At 43.9% G+C, this 21,418-nt stretch overlaps 1 protein-coding gene and 1 long non-coding RNA gene across 2 annotated transcripts; both read left to right on the plus strand.

Annotated features, from left to right (window-relative positions):
• Positions 1–345: 345 nt before the first annotated feature.
• Positions 346–10,640, plus strand: ITM2A (integral membrane protein 2A). The gene is made up of 6 exons (XM_030498539.1): positions 346–536; positions 4,372–4,503; positions 4,733–4,921; positions 5,878–5,988; positions 6,972–7,122; positions 9,564–10,640. The coding sequence occupies exons 1-6, from the start codon at positions 453–455 to the stop codon at positions 9,650–9,652; spliced, it is 756 nt and encodes a 251-aa protein (XP_030354399.1). The 5' UTR covers positions 346–452; the 3' UTR covers positions 9,653–10,640.
• Positions 10,641–14,888: 4,248 nt separating this feature from the next.
• On the plus strand, positions 14,889–20,926 carry LOC115613280. Its single transcript, XR_003993334.1, has 3 exons — positions 14,889–15,729; positions 19,880–20,464; positions 20,774–20,926. It is a non-coding gene; the product is annotated as an uncharacterized LOC115613280 (long non-coding RNA).
• The last annotated feature ends 492 nt before the right edge of the window (positions 20,927–21,418 follow it).

Consider the following 21,418-nt stretch of genomic DNA (forward strand, 5'->3'; position numbering starts at 1 on the left):
CGGATGCTGCCTCCGGCCGCCACTCGCTGCTGCCCAGCACAGGCAGCCTCTCCCCGATTCCAGGCTGGTTTTAGGATGCAGGTTTTTTAAGGCAGGAGTTTGGTCAGTCCCTAGTTTGCCTCAGCACGGAGGGCAGGAGGTCACACACCTAACCACTCGGAGGACTTGATCGCCTCTTGCAGGGTGCCGCTCTCCGCACCAACATGAAGAGAAAAGGAACTTTTGGCCACTCTCAGGGAGCTTATGGCTCGCCTCCCCGTCCCGATGCGCCACGCCACCCCACCCGCTGCCATGGCCGGCGCGAACCACTCTGCACCCCCCGGCCTGCAGGGGGCGGTGCCCGGCGGCGCCATGGGGAGTGGCGGGGGGAAGGGGGCCTGCCCCCCTCGTTGTGCCCCGCCCCGCCGCCTGGAGGCTCTTCAGCGGGGAGGCGGCGGTGCGCAGGAGCGGCCATGGTGAAGATCGCGTTCAACTCCCCCTTCGCTCAGAAGGATGAGCCGAAGAAGGAGGCGGCCGAGGCGCTGGTGGCCGATAAGGTGCGAGGAGCGAGCTCTACCCGCTGCCAGGCCGCGGCGGGAGCAGCGGGGCAGGGGGACGGCGGCGGTGGGGGGTTAGCAGGAGGATATGGACGCCGCCGCCATCTTCTCGCAGCAGTTGCGGGCCAGGGGAAGGCAGTGGGCAGCCCACGGAGTTCTGCCGGCCCCCCCGCCGGTGCACCCGGCGCCGGGCAGGCTCCCAGCGCGGTGGCGGCCGCTCTGCGGTGTGCGCCGGGTGGGGGAATGAGAGGGGCCAGCGCCGGTGCTGTGAGGAGCCTGGGTCTGAGGGGGCCCGGGCGCGCTGCGGTTCCCTCCCCACAGCCGTTTTCCCAGCCCGGCCGCCGCTCGGGCGGTGCCGAGCCGCGGGGCTGGCGTGACATCGCCGGGCCCGCACGCAGGGACAGGCCCGGCTATTTATCTCGCAGCTGGGCCCGTGCCAGGGCCGCGTTTCCTGACGGGGTTTTAAACCTCCGCAGCTCGCAGGCGGGGGAGCCCAGCGCTCTCCGGGCTACGGGGCTCGGCTCCTGCCCGGGGAAGGGCGCAGGGAAAGTGCCGTGCTCTCTGCATCAGCCTGGCCCCAGGGAAGAACCGGTCCGCAGCAGCGTTTTCAGGCAAATAAAGTGGGTTAGGGCTCACTCCCTGCTTCCTGCTGCGCAGAAACCCTCGCAGGCAGCGAGTTGGAGCAGCGCTGCGGTGAGGTGTTTGGGTTTCTGGTATGTCTCGCTTAAATTAAGAAACCTGCCATAAAGGGTTTTAAATAGAAACCTGAGGTTGGCTTTTCCTTCCTAACGAGTTGCCGTGTTCAATTTGCTGAGTTGAACTGAACTTTCCAAATCTGTGGGAGACTTTGATGTTTTAATCAGATGAAGATTAGCGTCTTGGTAAATAAACTCAGCCCATTCCATATTTCTGCTCTAGAGCTACTGATTTATTTGTAATGAGAGTGTAAGAAAATAAATAATAAAAAAAGGACCAAACCCCAATAAAACTTGTGGAGTTGGACTCTAGTGCCCGTTTTTTCCCTTTTTGTTCCTTTTAAACTGTAATCAAGGAAGCAGTTTGCTTTCCAGCCTGCAGATCCTCTGCCTCACCTAAAATAGGCTCCCTTTAAAAGGGGAAGGGGTGCAGAGTGGTGCTTATTGCTCAGAGGACTCTCTTGAGCTGTAGGAGTTGTATGTGTGCACAGTTAATGCAGTAGCACTGAATTATCAGATCAAAAGGAAGGAGGGAGAACAGGGAAACAGATCAAGAACTGATTTAAATTTTGAAAATATCTTCAGTCTGGCTAGTTTCTTGTAGGACAAACTCATCAGCTCCTCCTGAGGCAACCTTATTATACATATTTTGTTGGCCTTGTACAATGCAAATTCTGAGCATAATAGTTTTAATACACACTTACACCTTTGCTTCTCTTCTCATGATAGCTGCTCTTCTCAATTTGCCACACATGCAGTTTTGTTATACCTGTCACAGTATTCTCAGTGTTTGCACATGTGTATGTGGTTTTTTTAACAGCTCTTCACTCTGACTTCAAGGCTGAGAGCTTCATGTACACATCAAGTTCACCATTTTACTCCAGGACAGACTTGTTCTAGTGTATTTTAATGTCTCCTTCTTCTGGAATATTTGTGCAGAGCAAACAAGCTTAATGGCTAATCTTGGCTGAAACAGCACAATAAAAGTCCCCTAGAATATCTGCATGAAACACTTGAGCTTGCAGAATACTCTCCCTGCAGATTCTTTGGAGCTGGCTATGCCAATAAAGTCTCTTGAGCTAGCTGTTAACACAAGTGATTTCTCTCTTACTCCTAGTTTGCTTTGCTTGTTACAGCACATCTTGGAACTGCTTTTTCTTTGTGGTTCTTTTAATCACTTATTATTTTTGAGCAGAGGCTTTGTAACCTACTGGAGCGAAGTCTTGGTATTGTATTCTCTTATCAGCCCTGTCAACTCTTTGTTCTCAGATTCAGGCTGCCTGCAGTGCTTCTTAATATGATAAATACCTTTGCTTTGTTTGAAATACACGTAGAGCAAGTGTAGCTAATTACATGTCGACATCATCCAAGCTGTAGGATGTCTGTAGTGCCAAAACCTGCTGCAGACTGTTGTAGGCTAGATAAGTTACTGAACTAAAAGGTGTAGATAAAAGTGGCAGAATGTGAAGAGAACAAAATTAGTCTTGATCTTAAAAGCCAGTTAACTCTGAAAGATGGTTTTCACATAATGCGGTATAAATGTGGCATAATTTTGGCTTGAAACTAAGTTTCAAGTCAAAATTATGGGGGGGTGTTCTTGTTTGTGGGTTGGCTGGGGGTTTTTTTGACAAATGCTTAACTAGCCAATTGTAGCAGTTTATGTCTTGCTGAATCAACATTTTTCTGTTTGGAGGTTCTGAGCGTGGAATGTAGGAGTATTGACTTTTGCAAAACAGCTTGTTTTTTGTTTCGGTACTTGCATAGCTGATGCATTTGACTTCTACATTGCTATATCTTGCTGAGCATGGAAATATGTGCAGCCTTTGTAACAATGCTGTGGCTTGTGATCACAGGTCACTTAAATATATTGTGTTCTACAGGAGTGCAAATAGTGGGACCCAAATAAAGAAAAGCCTTGGAAGCTGCTGTGCTAAATCTAGCTACTGACTGTAGGAATAACACAAAGGAAAAGATCTTTTGCTGTGAAATCCAGTTTTCTTCCTGACCACTACAAAAAGCAGGTCTTGAAAACCAAGCGCTGAATACCAGGGTCAGGAATCATTAAAGGCACATAGTTGACCAAACATACAGATTATCTAAACACTTTGGGGTTGGTTGGTTTGGTTTTTGTTGGTGTTTGTTTGGGTTTTTTTGTTTATGGTTGGTTTTGTTGGTTGGTTGTGTGTTTTGTGTGTGTGTGTTTTTTAACACTCAAACCCTGTGTGTGTTCGCCCAAAGAGAATGTCTCTTCTGTTTAGTATTTGACAGTACTTCTGCTGCTTCTCAACCTGGCCTGCGTGAGCCTTTCACATGGAAGTCAAGAAAGCCGCTGAAACAACTCTTAGGGGTTAAACTTGGCATTCAGACACCACCACTAACTTTGCACTTGGTATTACACAACTCATCACCATGTTACATGGTGGTCATAGTAGTTTCCTTTGGATGCAGTCATCTGTTTGAGAGAGAGCGGGGTGTGGAACAAGCCCTTGAACTAGAGAGATAAGTTTCAGGGTACTAGAAACAAAGCTTCCCTGGGACTTGGGTGGAAGGAGTATTTTGAAGCTGCAAGGTAGGATGTGCCATGGTGACTTATTTTTATTTGGCATAATTTAAACCCATATTGAGGCTGATAAATGGTTCTCTTTCATAGTGGACTTGTGCATATTACAAGTTCTAAAACCTGAACGTTTGACTCGTGTCAGAGGTCTGCTCCCCAGCTGATAGACAAAGTTGCATCTTAGCTTTTTCTGTTAGCAGGAGGAGGATAGGAAATAGGCTTTTGGGAAAAGGCCTGAAAACATTGTGTACCTTAAAATGACCTTGCTCTACAAATCCTGCTTGTACTATATTGCAGCTGCATCACTGTATCTTTTGTTACAGTTATTTAAATTCCTTACACCTCATAGTTTTTAGATAAAAGCTTGTCTAGAAGCATCTTCTAACTAAGAAAATACCCTCTTCCAGTGCTGTTTGAAGACTGATCTTAATATGATGCAGTATTTCATGTAACGGTGTTCATTATATAATGCTTGGCTTGCAGTTCTCAGTGCACACTTATTAAGGAATAGAAGATGGTAGGTCAACAGCTTTAAGTTCAAAAAGGCTACACTTTCTAAGTTCTCGTCTCTCTGTATTTAAAGGATCCAGAAATTGCCACACATGGAGGTGAAAACTCATCTGGAAGATGTCTGTTGACTTTGCTGGGTCTAGCATTCATCTTGGCAGGGGTGGTTGTTGGTGGAGCCTGCATCTACAAGTACTTCATGCCTAAGGTAATATCAAAGTTACTTCTTCAATCATTGCTGAATAAAAAAAGTGTAATTATAAACGGATTACCACTATAATAGAAAGCCTTCAATAACTGGGACATGAAGATTGCAATGTCCTTTATAAAAGCCCCAGGTGTGACAGACCTGTGCTTTGTCATAGGACAAGTGTTAGAAAAACTGGTTTTAAAGCAACATTTTCTGTAAAAATAACTATCCTTGCTCTTACTTGCAGCATAAGGTGTACCGTGGTGAAATGTGTTACTTTGAAAATGAAAATCATGATCGTGCAGTAGAACCATACTTCCTGCCTATTGCTGAAGAAGCTGACATTCGAGAGGATGATAACATAGCCATCATCGATGTCCCTGTCCCAAAGTTCTCTGACAGTGATCCAGCAGCGATCGTTCATGACTTTGACAGGGTGAGTATGTGTGAAGGGGTGAGAAATAAGTAGTCTTGTTGCTCGCTAGGAAACTGTGGAGCAGGTGGTATTTGCAACAGCTTCAGGGTTTTTGTTCTTGAGACTTTTAAAGCTTGCTGTCAATGTGTTAGTTGCATATAGTTTCTCTAAAGCAAAGAGGAGAGGATCATTTTAAGTAGGCTTTTTATTGAAGCTGTGTTGATAGTATTAACAGTTATCTTTAGTCAGCTGTAAAAGCTGTCATAGGCTGTGAAGCAAACCTTGACACTGCAGATGCCACCACGGTAAAGGCACTAGAACTGACATTTGTATGTGCTGCCTTCAGCAGTAGCATGGAGCACCACACCGCTGAGCTGTGCTACTTGTGTTTGCAGAACATACAGTTTTCATCTTTGCTGTCTTGACAGGAACTTTGCTATAACTTAAAGGATTCAGGCAACTTAAGAACTTTGGTTGATTCTGGCTAAGTCCTATGCAAAGTCATAACAAAAGAAGTAGATATATGGATAATTTTGGCTTCTGCAGTTCTTGCACTCACTGGTAATGCTGATTTGACTTTTTCTGAAGAACTATTAACAGGGAATGATTGTATATCAGCAGTTGAATACCTTTTCTTTGCACTGTGCTTAATTGGATTTCATCAGTTATGAGAGCATACTCCCAAATACTTTCTCTGTGTTAATACAAACTGTACTCATGTAGAATTATGATAGCAGCAGCTTTTATAGTCGGCTTTCACTTCTGTATGGAAGTCCTGTTGTAAAACAGAGCTGTAACCACTGTGTTTACAAAAGTGGTGACAGTTAAGTTCTTATACCAGGCAGTTCTTGAACATCTCTTTGATAGTCACTGTGTGTGATATCCAGCTGTTTGAGCTTCTTTCTTAGTCCTCGTAGAACTATGTTCTAATAGCCAAAGGTCCTGTTTAATTAATTGAAAACTTGTTTTCAAAACAGCTTTTGACGGCATATCTTGACTTGCAACTGGGTAACTGCTACGTGATTCCACTGAACACATCCATAGTTATGCCACCAAGGAATCTGATGGATCTCTTTGCAAAACTGGCGGTATGTGGAAAATTTTCTGTGTAGTTATGCTGACAAGATCATTTTTTATAAGAATGGGTGTTGCTCTTGAACTACAGGCTCTTGCTAGAACAGTCCTCTTGCCATCAAAGTACATAATCCCCCTGGCTCAGTCACTGTACTGAAGTTAAGGCCAGCTGTCAGTGTATATTATGTTGAGTAGATTCATGCTTAATGCTCTTATTAATACCTAGCTTTATGGAAGCTGAAAGCAACTAGCAAAGAAGGTTAAATTTAGCTATTATAGAGGAATTTGATAAAGCTCCAAATATCGTGGAAAGCCTAAACCTGAAAGTTACTACCAGAAAGCTCGCTTGCCTCATGAGAGTTTTAATGAAAAGAATAATGCTAACTTGTTCTTGTGTTTTACTGGCGTTTTAGTGGCGTTGTAGTGATGAGCTCACTGCAAGCACTGTGACTGTTCAGTGATCAAAACTGCTATTTTTCCAAGATGACTTAAGAGTCAAGCTGATAGAGCTTGCTGCTACTTCCAAATTAAATGCAATACTGAGGAATTGTGTCTCAAATGTACTTTTCAAAAAAGTCATTAACTCCTCAACAGCTGGTGCTAGAGGCCGCCTCATCTAGTTTAACTTGGTGTCTAATTTTTATCTTCTTGAAGATAAAGCTTTAAGCGTGTGCCCTTGCCCCCATTATTTCCTGAGTTGGTCATGAGGAGTGAGAAGTTGTTTCAATAGTGCTGTGATGTTCTGGTTAAGACTTAACTTTTGTAGGTGGAACTGCTTTTATTGTGTTAGAGATGTGTTGCCTCAAACGTGGAAGCTTTTATAATGCTTTTTCTCTTAACTGCGAACTTTCTGTTGCATGCAAATAAGCTTTTGTTATAAAGTAAAAGTATTAAAGCTGGAATCTAGAGCCTGGAGGCCTTCTGAAGAAGAATAAAATGTAGTGATGTTTGTGTGTTTTTAGCAGAATGCTGTATTTCAAGGTTTTTTTTCTTCTAGACTGGCTCTTACTTGCCTCAGACTTACCTAGTCCGCGAAGAAATGGTGGTTACAGAGGAGATAGATAATGTGTCTGATTTGGGTATCTTCATCTACCAACTCTGTGTTGGAAAAGAGACATTCAGACTTCAGCGCAGAGACCAGATAACGGGTGAGTTCCCATCAGTAAAGAAAACAAACCTGTTGTTAGAGGAGGGAAAGGGAAAATACTTGAACCACTGGAGTTTTTAGACTTAAAATCAGTGAGGGTTCAACATGAGCTGAGACTAATTACAGAACAGATGGGTATTTTCCCCTACCTTCAAGTATGTATCAGCAGTTTCAAACATGCTGAGAGTTTCAGTTATAGAATTAGAGGTTACAACCTATTTCTGTTTGGTTGAAATTGTAAGTTAGTTTGACCCCAAAATTCACATAATCCATCTGATAACATGAGTCTGTAGGTGCAGCTTAGTTTGTCACTGTCCTACCTAAAACTGGGTTGCAGGAGCACCAAGTAAAAGCATTATCTTCTGGTTCCCTTGCTCTGGAAAAAGAATAAAGTAACTGAACAACTAGTTCTGGACATCCCAGACTTCCTCTCTGAAAGAGGAAGAACACTTCATAGGAACTTCTGAGCTCTCTATTGCCTATCTCCTCACACCACCCCCTCCCATTCTGTGAAAAGAATTGAATTTGAGGTGTCAGTAGTTTGACATAGTGGGAGGAGGCCTGGAGTACAGCAATGTGATACTCTGGATTTTAGTTCACTGTAGTTCTTAAAGCATTTCATAGTTTGTTGCTCTCACCAGACAAAGGGAACTAATCCTTTGGCGCTCACAGCCTTTCAGAAAGCCTTTCAGAAAGCAGACATTTGGTTTGTCAGAACTCTCTGCTCTGGTTTTCCTGCCAAGCTCTTAGGCAAGGGTTTCCTCAGTTACAGCTTGCAGCATCAGGAGCCACATCTCCTGTTTGCTGGAGACTACATCCTGTTGCTAGATGGAAGGTTCTCTTATGTGGGAGCGTGAGGCGGGTCCTGTGTAGCTGACAGCATAGGGCACATGAAGAAACAGTAAATGCTGCCTTTATAGGGGAGAGAAGCTTGTATCTCTTAGCTTTGTGAAGATGCTTTTGTGGACAAGGCTAAATTGGTTGCTGCTGTGTCTGAAAGACTAGTCTACAGACAATAACTGCAAAGAGTGTTTATGATATTTCCTTAAATAATCTTACTATAGCATGTTGTTGACATCTTCGCAGCAGAATACTTGCACAAAAAGATTCTAGTAAACGAATAATGCTTCTTGGTACAGTCTCTGTTCTGTAACCTTGTTTGCCCTTGGAAAGAGGGTGAAAGAGGGTGGGAAATCTAGTCAGCTGGAAGACTGGTGCTGAGGAGAAAATTGTTCAGGAGCAAGGTTTGTCTTGCTTTCTGGGTCAGATTTCTAGCATGCTTTTCCTCTAGCATGTACAAGCTATGCACACATAAACAATTAGACTGAAGTGGACAAACTCCTGTAACTTCTGTGGAGAAGTCATCTTGCTTCCCTGGTGCTGCACTGGCTCTTGGATTTGTAGAGTTCATGGCTTCATCAGTTAGATCACACTGACCTGAGGTTCTGTGGCAGTTGCCTGGAGCTGTATCTGAAGGCATGCGAGGAACTGGACAAGTCATCCTGACTGTTCAGTTATGTTCCCAGTTAGATAGCATTGGAAACGTCGTAGCTTGTCCAGGCAGTAAGATTGAGATGAATTGAAGGACAGCCTGGATTTGAAGTGTTTACAAATCAAAGCAGTCCCCTACTGGGTTTGATTTAAGAGCTAGTGCTTCTAGACTTCAATGAATAGCTGCTTTTGCTTGCTCTGAACAATTCTCTGCTTATTAAACAAGCTGTAAATCTTTCTTCCCTAATGGTTGTGCATTGGAGTGCATTAGCAGCTTGTCTTCCATGGCAGGACTGCTATATTCTTGTCTCTTATTAGAGATTCACAGCTGCTACAGGTGAACTGCCTGTGTCAGATCCAATCTGGCATGTCCCAAAATAGAGAAAATCACTTTTAATACCGTTAGGGAAAACTTCAGTGAGATCATGAGCCACGTTGCAAATCCTTACAGGGCTCAAGATGAAGACGTCTCTGTAGAAGCACACTCTGTGTTAATACATCGTGAGTGGGGGGAAGTACTGATAAAGAGCCAGGTGTTTTTTCCTGTGCCCTTTCTGAGTTACTGAAATTACAGGGAAGAGTTTAATCTGCTTTGCTTTTCCTTTTCTCTGTGGCTAGAAAGGGCTATGAGAAACTCTGACATAAACTCTTTAGTGTTGTCTCTTCTGCAACTAAAGTGGTGGCAGGGATGCTAGAAAAAAAGTGCTTGCTTGCTTTGTCCCTGTGTGTGTACATGGCTCCCACTTTGGTTGTTACTGTTCTGACAATGTGGGAGGTGCTTTGTTAGAAACCAAACTGATACCAAGCACTGGTGGCGATGCCTGGCGGTAGGAACTCTGTGTACGGAATGATTGTATCTTACTGCTGTTTATAATGTTACAAACCCTGTGAATACTTGCTGCTGGGTTATAGCTCTGCTTTACTTAGGCTCTCATCTTCTCTCTTCCCCAGGTCTGCAGAAACGTTCAGTGGAGAACTGTCATTCAATCAGACACTTTGAAAACTCTTTCGTTGTTGAAACAAAGATCTGTCAACAGTGAAGGGTATTGGACGGGAGGTGACTAGTTCACACCTTCATTGAGAAGTCTGAGTATTAGACATCGACTTCTTAAATTAAAATGTGCAGTGATAATCAAAAGCCTTATGCATTTTCTGTGTATTGCTTGTATTTCAAAAGACAAAGTCACCATTTCAGCTTTCTTTGATCCTTGGTATAACTTTTTAGTTGTCTCATGTAAATGTTAAATTTGAGTAAGGTTTTTTTTAGAAAGCTAATATCAGTTTATCTGTTGAATGTGTTTGATTTAGTGTAATCTGGGAATGGCAGAAAAATATATATATATAAAAATGTTAACCAATTCCTTGGCTGGAACCAATTCTGTTCACCTTAACTTTCACAAAATGATTACTATTAACAATCTGTGGTTTGCACATCTTGTGTAGTTCTGTAGAATAGCTCTGCACTCCGTATCCTGGCTAAAAAACCTTCTGATCCATATCATTAAAGGTTTATTTTAACTACCATGTGTGAAGCATGTAAAATCCAACCTCAGTGAGCATAAACCTTTAACACTACCCTGTTTCTTTTTGTGCAATTACTGTAATGAATTCGTATGTATATTTGGAACCTTCCCTGAGCTTATGTTTAATTCTTCTACTTTAGTTTGGTTTTGTGGTATTTAGTTGTTAGATTCAGGTAGAATTGCTTTAAAGCTCGTCAGTTTTTTTGGTTATGAATTGGTTTATTCTGTAACTTCCTATTTCAAGAACCTGTTCTGGTATAGCTCACTTGTGAATGTGACTGTAGCTGTAACCTTAAACTACTCTGGCTTATATATACTTTTTAGATCAACTTTTTATGAGCAAGTAGTGTTACTACTGCAGTCAGAGCATTGTTCCTTTTTTTGAAAGCTGCAGTATAAAGATAATGAAGAGTTAGTGTCCTGCAGCTGATGAACTTGAGAGTTTTATTAAGGGACTTTATATTGGCATAAATTCTGCAACCCTATAATAAATGTTTCTCTAAAACTTTGGTGTTTGTGTGAGTTCATGGAGTTGAGAGTGTGGTACCCTGCTATGTGGCCCTTTGAGGGAGGTGATGGTTATGGGCCTGGGGCAGCACACAGTGCTCTTCCCTCTTACCCTTCTCACGCTTACCTCTCTTTCAGCTTGTGGAGCTGAGTTTCTTCTTCCTCTGTGGTGCAAAACTTCAGGAACACAGGGAAGAAAAGACAAATGATCCCCTGAGGGGCGATTCTCAATGGTATTTAGAGCTGTGAACTGATGGCTGAGCGACTTCCAGCACATGGGCAGTAGCTGTCAGTTGTGGTACAGCAAAGGAAGAATGTATTGTGTAATTCATCCTCCGAATATTGGTGTGGATGAGGCTTGGTGATTAAAGGTTTGCTTGTCTTGGTGTATTTATGGCAGTGTTAATGAGAAGTCTTTTCAGCATATTGTAATAGATTAAGGCAGTGGAGGGTTAATCAGCACCTTTATTGTAACACCTTTCAGCATTTATCCATGAGCTTTGCTGTGCTTTGAGCTCAGAGCTGTGAGAGCTGTGGTGAGATTTCTGTGACTAGTTGCTCAAAGAGCTAAAGTGTGTACTGAACCCTTCTGGCTTTCCTGGAAAGTAGCTTGGATTATACAGCTGGAAGTAAAACAGTAAGCAGGCTAACAACAAGGGAGTGAGAAGTGACTAAAGGAGAAGCTGCTCTCAGTCATTGTTTATGGGATTGGACAGAGGAGAGGAGTAGAGGGCAGAAATAGGGAATTCAGCTGCCTTGTCTTGGAAACTACTGCAGCTTTTCTCCCAAGGCGTGTGGTGATGCCATGCAGAGAGCAGGTCTCATAAGTAGAGCTTTGGTCTGCTTGGCTCTACAATAGTGAATGTGGGAAAGTATTTAATTATGTACTTAAATTGTCTGAAATAGGATGCTATAGAAAGCTCTAATTATCTGAAACAGGCCGGTGTTACTGGGGGAAGTAGCTGCACTGAGAACTTCTGTGCTTGGGCAAGTTACTGTTGTGGTGATTTCTTCTTCCAGGTTCTCTGAGAAGACAACCTGACCTTTGGGGGGTTGACCACGTCATTTGTTTTGGTTGTCTTGAGTGGGAGGGTTTGGAAACATCTCAGTTGCAGAGAGCAAGAAGCATCCACACACAGCATTGAGGTTTGGCTTTACTGAGAACAAAAAGTTGAAATCCTTCCAGCTGTGACTGTGCAGTGGGTGGCTCTTGCTCTAACCTGCTGGCTAGTTTGAGACATGCAGCAGGAATGCTGGGCGTGCTTCCAGAGAGGCTGGAAGAGTTTCTCTTACCTTTGTCTGGTAAAGCTTTTAAGTGAACTCAGTACCTTAGGAGCATATTGATGTTCTAGGCAATAAGCCAGGATGCTCAAAGGAACAGATTGTTCTTACCTGCTCAGTGCTCCTGCGTTGAGAAAGTAGCTGAGGTTTTGGTCATGTGTGCAGGGCTTATCATCTGCCCCCGACCATTTTTGGCTGGGGTGGGCATTCAGGGATCAAAGGACTGCAGTTTTAAGGTTGCTTCTATGAAAACAGCTGGTATTCACAGGGTCTTCTAATGCTTTCTCAGCCTGAGCAGCTCCTATGTTGAGCTGGTCTGTAGGAAGCAGAGAATGCAAGTTGGAGGAGTCCCTTGCACCAGTAGGTGGCACAGGCAGCAAGAGCTTGGGCATAAAGTGTGCGTGTAACTGGCAAAAACTTGGTTTATTTATTCTAATGTACAGGGTTTGGGGTATTCTGCCAAAATTAAACCTAAAAATGGTTTGATGAAAGCTTCCTCTAGGTGGTGCTTAGTGTCCTTGCTTTGTTTTTATATATAGTAAAGAACATTTTTATTATACAGCTGTAACCTGTGAAAAAAACCCATTAAATATCTGAGTAAGATTGGGCTTCAGACAGGGCTGTGGGAACTGAAGGGATAACATAACCAAGGTGCAAACGCAAACTGATTTCCTGTTGTAGCTTCTGTTTACATGTGCTTTTACTGAAAGAGCAACCAGTGTGCACAGGATAATCAGCAGTGTCTGTGCACTTACTGACAAGTGATCTTTATGCTAGCTCGAAGGTTATTTTTCTGACACACTATACTTGGAAGTAAGTTTTAAATACCTTTATGAATGTTAAGTTTGCAGCCCAGTGCTTTGGATTATTCCTTTTCCAGCATTACATGTGAGGGTTTTTCAAGTTTGCTATAATCAGAAAGTCATGCTTCAGAAAAATCACAAGTAAGAACAGACTTGAATTTGTGCCTTGGAGGAGATGCTGTTGACCTTTGCAGAGGCCTGATGGCTTTCTGTCTGAGGGTGACTGGTAAGATGTGGGCAGCTGGTGATGTGTGAGAGACACACTTCCATTAGAGTAGGTGATAGTCTACATTAGAACTTCAGAGTTTCCTCTAGCCTGACTTTGTAAAAATTTGTAGGAATTAAACTGTTACTTGGATACATAAATATCTTGAGATGAAGATCCAGGGAAGGAAAAATAGATGTAACATGGAGACATTTGAAAGATCTACCAATGCCTCAACCTGGTATGAAATGGAGCTTCAGCTTCGGTAAATTGGTAGTCTAAAAGAGACATTTTCACAATAAACTCAACCCTATGCTATGGACTGTTGCAGCACAACCACACTTAGCATGGTAGTGAAAACCTCACCTTGCATCTACAGGAAGAGTCACAGTGTATGTGCAGATGCCTGGAGGACGAAGAGCTTGCTAGGACTACAGCAAGACTGTGCTGTCTTCTGTAGACTTTGTTAGTTCTTGGCATCACAGGGACAGCTACCAAAAACACAGATGTGCTCAGCAGAGTTTATAGTGAATGACTGCAGAAATGTCAGCCAAAATCAGCTCTGAATTTCCATGGGAAATTCTGGTTTAGTATTTTTAAATAATCTCCCTGTCTGGGATTTGTTCTTCACCAACTGCTTCAGCCCTGCTTGCAGTGGTGGTGGGGAGGGGCTGCACTGGACAGGCCCTTCAGGAATGATCAAGCAGCTGCCAGCTTTGGATTTGGTAGGTTGATGCTTTTGTTTCTTGGTCTTCTCTGAAGTACTCAGGAAAGCTAGGAAGAAAAAACATTATGGTGTTTGACTAAAATCAGCCTCTTCTGCCCTACCGCTTCCCCATCTGTTGTGTTTCATCTCTCGTTCTCCTAACATGCCCCCAACTGAAAACAAAATCCTGTAACGGAAGAGAACACTTGTAGGACCAGATAAATGCAGTGCAGCCCACAAAGCCTCTGCAGTGGCACAGTACCTAGCTGTGTGGCTGAATTACCACTCTGGTAAGGCCGAGCTTGAGGTCAGGCTTGGAAGGATTAAAGCTACTTTGATTGTCCTAATTCTGAGCTATGTGGGGGATGGCTTGGCTGCCAGCTGCGGCACAGGGCCTGAATGCTGACACTGAGTGAAGCTTCGAGACTGCAACCAAAATAATATGTGTAATTACAGTCACATTATTACAATTATTTCTTAATTATGTGAATATGTTTGTGATATTACCTAAGCAATATGACTGGGTGTATTTCCTTTTGTGAGAATAATTAAAGACTCTCTCTCCACCTCCAAAGGAAATTATTTGTTATACTTCAACTATTTTGTTTACTGGAGCATATTTTCTCTCTTTTTGTACTGTAACACCACTGAGTTCCACATTACCAAGTGTGAAAGTGAATTTACTGTCTTAAGTCATTCTCACTGTGGCTGTAAATGTGTGTCTGTTACAGAAGCATTGAGGTTTGTGTGAGCTGTTCCATTTTAGGACTGGTTGACATTTGAAGCTGTTCCGGGTTAAGCCCATTTGTTGACATCTGATTCTGGAACAAGAAGCTTCCTTCCTACAAACCTAATCCCTTGTTGGAATGGAACCAGGTGCTTTTATTCTGGAGTGAGAGCGACAGCCTGTGGGATTCATCAGGACTAGATCCACGGATGGATAAACCTATGTTTCTACTTGATCAAAAGTCCCTTGGGAGGAACACATGTGTAGGTGTTTTTGGTTCTGTGGGATGGTGGTATCAGTGATAACTGCACTCTCACATGATGATAAGTAACTCAGTACGCTGGTTTCTCTGTGCTTGGCAGTCGTAGCTTCTTTGTCATTTCATGTTCTCAGCCCCTTTCACTCATTTATGCTTTGAAAAATAAGACAAATGCAGAAGCCACGGTTCAGGCTCCCCTACCCTCACCTGTGTGCCTTGTCACACAGTGAGAAGTTGGAAGCAGTTATGGCTTTGCCCCCTCGCATCATAGTGAAAAAAAAAAAGGCAGAGAGAATGTGACTGACACAAAGTGAACAATAGCACTTTGGTGGTGGAGAGCTGAGCTGTAACTGCTGGCTGTTCGCATAAGTTCATAGTGTGCAATGAAATGAGAGCATTTCTGCTTATCTGGTCCATCTGTGCTGCAGTGTAAGCTGCTTTCCTTGATGTCTGAGTTTGTTCTGCTCTTACCAAAGCTCCAGTGTTACTGCTCCCAACAGTTCACAAAGTGCCACTGAATGGGGTGCATAGCAGGGAGGCTGAGAAGCAGGAATGATGCTCCAAAGACACAGTCTTCTGTTACTGTCTGAAAGTGTTTTCTATGGTAAAGGTTTCCTTGGGTGGACGTGGCTAGGAAGTAGAAGCATACATGGGTGGAGGAGAGCTTGCACCTAGAACTGCTGACGGCTAGAGTACTTCTGAGGCCCTATTTTCACTGTAGATCAAGGCGTTTGATTTTTCAATAGGAAATGACTCATATTAACTGGAAGGAAAACAGAAGTTTCTGGCTGAGTGTCTTGAGTCTAGGAGAAAAAAAGTGAGCTCCAAATCTCAACTTGTGTATTTCTTCTATAAATATCCTATTTGCAGATATACTGGATATGTGTGTTTATCCCTTTTCAGACTCACTGTATTTGTTGTTTCTTAATGGAGCCAGTGGTTTCCCGCTACAAAACTCTTCTTGCTTTTTCAGCATCACTTGATTTTCTTCCTCTTCTGTCTTTTCATTAAACAACCAAAGCCTGCTTAAAAAAAGACCAATGCTACAAAGGAAAGATGGGCCCTTGCTGCAGAGCTGGGATCTACAACAGAACACTGATGTCCTGGTGAGTTGGTGCTCTGGGGCTGAGCCCTGATATCTTGCAGGAAAGTATCATCGCTTCATAGGGAGATGGTCAGAGGAGGCCTGATTTGCCCAATTGCTCTTGTACACTGTTCCAGGTAGAAGAGGTCATGCTGGTTGTGGCTATCACACTGAGAAGCATGGACATGTTCTTCAAAGCCATAAAATCTCAGCGTTGCAACATTGCTGTTGCATTCATCCTTTTGCCTTTGAGCAGACAGTGTTGTGGTCCCCCATTTGGTATTTCTCCCAAGGGCTACTTACTTTGATGCAAATGGAGGCAAACTCACCCTCATGAGGCCCTTGCAAATGCTGACCTGAGGGCCCACACTGAGCTGCATGGTTAGAGTTAATTCACTTACATGAGAAACCTCTCATTAAACTAGTAACTCATAGCTATATGAGTTTTAGCTTCTGTTTTACATAGATCTCCTGGGAACTTCCACTCTGGCTGTGGAGACTTCAGTCTGACCGCAAGGAATTACCATTTCTTAAATATCAACTATGTCATGTAATAGTGGAGTTTGTGTGAGATAATGACACTGAATCCCAGGACTGATAAACAGGCTGAGAGAAACCAGTCAGACAAGCCAAGAGTTTGGGTGGATTAAAAGCTTTAAAATGGAGTTTTTCCCTTGGGACCCCTGGGAGGGCAAAGCTGGCGGAGGGGTGCTTGGAGCAGAGCACTGGTGGCTGCACATTGTGGTTGCAAAAGCCGTGCCCTTCAGTAAGCTGGAGCCCATCAAGATAATTCCCTTCTTGCATTACTGGTGAGCCCACTGGGGAAAATGGGTAGGCAGGTGAGTGAAGAGATTTGTTAATTCTCACAGTAAGTTATGACAATTGGTTACATCATTCATGTTCATCCTACCCCTGTTGGGTGTTCTTGGCTTTTCTTTTATGAAGGTTATCTTTAGGGGAAAAAAGCAGGGGTTGAAGGGAACTTGAGCAGGCCGGCATCAAAAATTATGATCTTGATGATTGCAGGTCAACCATTTGCTGACCATGGAGGTACTCAACCTCCAAGAAGATTCACTTTTCCCCACCCTTTAACTATATGTGGGTACCTCTGTGTGTGTCCAGACAGAGCACTGGGTCTGACTGGGATGAGAATTATTTTTTGAGGTCTAACTCATGCCGGAACAGGCTCTAGGGACAAGTGGACATGTTGCCAGACTCGCTTTCTTGGAGGTAGCTGCTGTTCAGTCATCACCCACACATGGACAGGATCCCTTAAAATGGAGTGCTAACTGCCACCGAAAACCCCCATCCAAGCCCAACCAGCAGCTCGTGATATTTACGGAGTATATCCCGTATGGTTTTGACATAAGGTACAGAAATAGAGCTGGAAGTGGGAACAAGTAGCCGGTCTTCCCCTTTGAGGAGATGGCACTAACCACCAACAGTCATGTTTGTGTCTGTCCCGTCTGCCCAGGACTGGGCTGTGATCTTTTCTTCTTTCTCCTTTGGTGAATGATGATAAAAACAAAGATCCCTGCATCCCTGACTGCTCATTTCAACTGAAACTTAGTTTTCACACTAAGTTTCCCAAATATTCTAGTTTGTGACATATTTCTCTTTGAATTTTGAGAAATTCATAAAGTCTTCCTTCATTTATCTATTTCAACAGTGTAATCCCTGCCGTTAAATTCTGTAGAGCAAATCACTGTGTTTGAGGAAAGGGTGAGAGAAACAGGTTAATCTGATTGTAGTTGCTGATCCCAACAAACACATTGCAGTGGCGAGTGGTAGTACCAAAATAGCTGTTGCAGATGTTCTGGGGTTTTACTGCTGCTATTTTATTCTTGATGGTTTTAAGTAACCTGATCTTTTTTCAACATCAGATCTTGTGGCCACTGGTGTATATCATATAGGTCACACTTACACAGAGCTCAGTTTATCAGCCCAAATGCTGGAGCTCCTCTGTCCTGACTTAACTGGCAGTGAGAACCAGGTGCTGCCCATACAGGTCCAGTTTATCTGCTTTCTTTTCATCAGGGTATTTATCAAACTATCCCTGACAAGATTTCAACTTCTTTCTTTTGGTTTTGTACTGGATGGGGTTGACTTGTATCTAGGTCACTCACTGTGTTTTTTTAATTATTGTGGTCTGAGAAGCAGTGCCCAGCAGTGCTGTGTTTGATGCTCCGTGCATCTTTATGGCCAATGAGCTGTTTTTATGATGCTGGGGATGATACTACTTTTTAGCATCTAAGAGCAGTGAAAAAGAAGGTGAACAGTGAAGTACAAAGTGTCTAAGTTTGCTGCTGGTGCCGCCTTAAATGAAGCAGGAAAATACACCACCAGTTACCGAGAAATGGGGAGTCTTTGGAGGACATTGGGCAACCAGATGATAATAGCAAATAAAAGCTAGAGCTGCTAAGAGAAAAGACATGTAAGGAGGAAGTAAAATTCTGCTTGGGTAAGAGGAGCTGTAAATCAAGCCTTTTCACACAGAAAGGAGATTGTAGAATCATAGAATCACAGAATGGTTTGGGTTGAAAGGGAGCTTAAAGCTCATTTTGTTCCAACCCCCTGCCCACAGGTAGAGACACACCTTCCACTAGACCAGGTTGCTCCAAGCCCTGTCCAACCTGTCCTCACAGTGAAGAACTTCTTCCTAATATCTAATATAAATCTCCCCTTAAGGCACTGGAGCTGCTCTAAGGTCTCCCTGGAGCCTTCTCTGTTCCAGGCTGAACAAGCCCAGCTCTCTCAGCCTGTCTCTGCAGAAGAGGTGCTCCAGCCCTCTGAGCATCTTTGTGGCCTCCTCTGGATTTACTCCATGTTCTTACATTGGGTGCCTCAGATCTTTTGAGTTACATGGATAGCTCACAGGCAATGGCTGGTGATGGCAGAGGAGATGAAGAAGATATTGGAAATGTCAGAGGACCTGTGTCCTGGCCATCAGCCCCCCTGCTCCCACCCCAAGGTGGCAGCCGTTGGGCAGGTGGTGGCTGGGTGTCCTGAGCACAGGCAAGAGCTCGCCTCTGCTGAGGCATGAGTCAGGCAGAGGAGCTGAAAAGGGAACCAGTTGCTTGTGGTGCAAGAGGAAGGGGCACCTTAAGATGTTATCAGGTGGCTGGCTCAGAGCAACAGGCGTATCTTTCCAAGCAATGTGCATATAGACAAAATAAGGAATTCACTGTCACCAGACTTAAGGGATCACTGGGTTCAGGTGTATGTTGGTCAAACGCATTAGGAAAGAGCTTTTCATGGCTCTGGAAATGATGCTTTCAGTGCAGCTGCAGGAAGCCTCACAACCAGCAGAGGAGGACGGCTGTGCCAGGGCAGGACTGTCACACACAGCCTGGTGTTTCAACACTCTCCCCAAGCCTACCATCAGCAGCAGTGAGCCGCCTCAGTGCTCTGTGATCTGGCTCAAAGGCACAAAGAGGAGAGCAGGAAGAGGGGCAGGAGCTCACTCCCCCACTTCCGTAGCAGTCTTCACTTGCAGTGCAGTTATAAGTCTTAACAGGAAGAAAAAAAGAACAAAGAAGACCCATCATCTCTTGTCATGATGACAGCGACACAAAGGAAGCAGAGAGAGGTGTGATGAAACCGCTGCAAGGCAGCGCTGCTCTTTCCGCAGTGCGTGGGTTCAGAGGCGCGGGGCCATGTGGGAGTCAATGGAAATGGGGGGCTGCGCTGTGCTGCAGTCAGAAACCCACAGAGAGCTCTGCTTCCACCCAGCGCTGTGTCATCCTCGTTCACCTTGTTTCATGTATAAATAAGACTTCCCTAAGAAACCTGATGGTGCTTCTGAACAGCTTCTGAGACATTCCCTGGGCCTGTGCTCTTGCCACAGAACGTTTTCTTAGCATTAAATGAAACCTAACTGTGTCAAAAAGCCAGTTGTTGCTTCAGCACAAAATCTGCTTGGTGAGGTTGCTGGCAGAGACCTCAGTGCTTTGATTCTCAGTGATGATAACCCTCTTAGTGAAGAGGTGCTTCTTGAGCAACCAGAGGAAATACTTCATGCAGAATAAGGGGATGTTTTGGGGTTGTTTTTTGCTCTCAGTTGTGTTCTCATTCAAATTCCCAGTCCAGTGCTGCAGGTCACATTTATTACTCACAAGCTTTCCTGAGAAAATTTTTCCATGGGAGTATCAGCTTCTTTCAGCTTTGAACAGGCTAAGGGAGACCTGCAGCCAGAGCTGAGCAAAGTCCAGGTGAAGAATCAGACCTTGCCTAGCACAGAGCTCAAAGCTGGGCACAAAAGTTATCAAACAGTAAGTGCTCCTTGGTGCTGCAGCAGCTGGACATCACTTGTCTTCTCCAAACCCTGTGTGCCATGTGTCATTCCCACTTGAGGCTTTCTTGGGTGGCAGAAATGCAGCAGAGCATCTCTCTGCTGGTGTGTGATTGCTCCAGGGCTCAAGCATGGGCTGGTATAATGGATCCTGAGCCATCGACAGGGCATGAAAATGCACCTGCCATTAATCTAAGTAATGTCTTGGTTCTCCAGATGTCCATGGCATCATGAGCCAAGGGCTTGTGAGACCTTTGCGATAGAGAGCATGGCCCACGCTAACCTTACCACGGGCAGAGGTGCTGTTGCAGGAGGGGGCAGGCAGGTCTCTCCTGAATGTGGCTCATGTGAGCAACTCTATTACACCAAACTTCCTGCAGAAAGAGACCGTTAATACTAATATGAATAAACCACATTGCTATGGCAGCAGACCAAATGGCTCATGTGCACCCACAGCATTTTCTAGGTGGGAAAACTGAAGCTTATTGAGGTTTTTCTTATTGAACAGTTTCTGAACTTCTGATACCACTTTGTGTAACATCTTTTCCCCTCAGAAGCTAAAAGTAGCTCTGTGGGGTTGTACAGGGCCATCCTGCTCCCCTCCCATGGGGACAGAGGCCTGAAAGGACGGTGATGGGCTTGTGCTGGTGCTGGCCTTCAGCAATAGGAATTCACCATGTCTTGGTAAACCTCTCGTGGGGGGCAAATGAGCTGCTGCAGTGTTCAGGGATGTGTTTTGTCCCTTTGTGAGCCAGTGTTTTGCTTTTCTCCCCAGTGCAAGAAGGAGGTTAAAATCATTCTGAAAAGGCATCTGAAATGTTCTACAGGTGCTTGAGAGGAGTGAGCATCCAGGTGCTGCCACGTGTTGGTCTGTGTAAGTGTGTATTGGGGATGCAGGCAGTTACAGACAGGAGAGTTGGCCAAGAATTACATTTAATTATTTTTTAAAGGATTTTTTTATCATATACAAAAGGAAATAAAAAAATAAATACTTTTTCATTGCTGTGAATGAATTACAATGTGCTTCATGGTTTCCATGAACTATCAGTCCTTATCCAGCAACACACTCAGGTACAGACACCCTGGCTCAGAATCCTGTAGGGATGAGGTGGTGGAGTTTGGTTTTATTATATAAAATCGATTTTTTTTTTAAGAAAAAAAAGTCCTCCTGTGTTCCAACATTCTCTGGGATTCACTTTTTTTTCTACAAAATATATGTTCTTTTCATAAATTATAAAACAACATTTGTATTAAATAAAACCTAATACCATCACAGTATTGTTGCATTTCAAAATGTAACATTTCAGATGTTCACAGAAAAATAAATCTTACAAGAAGGTGCAAATGAAATACCAGTCAAGCCCAAAGCTTCTGTTACTTGATTTTAAAGAAATTGTTATTAAAAATACATCCATGTTTG

Source organism: Strigops habroptila, chromosome 9 (assembly GCF_004027225.2).
Source record: "Strigops habroptila isolate Jane chromosome 9, bStrHab1.2.pri, whole genome shotgun sequence".
In the NCBI taxonomy this organism is placed as follows: domain Eukaryota; kingdom Metazoa; phylum Chordata; class Aves; order Psittaciformes; family Psittacidae; genus Strigops; species Strigops habroptila.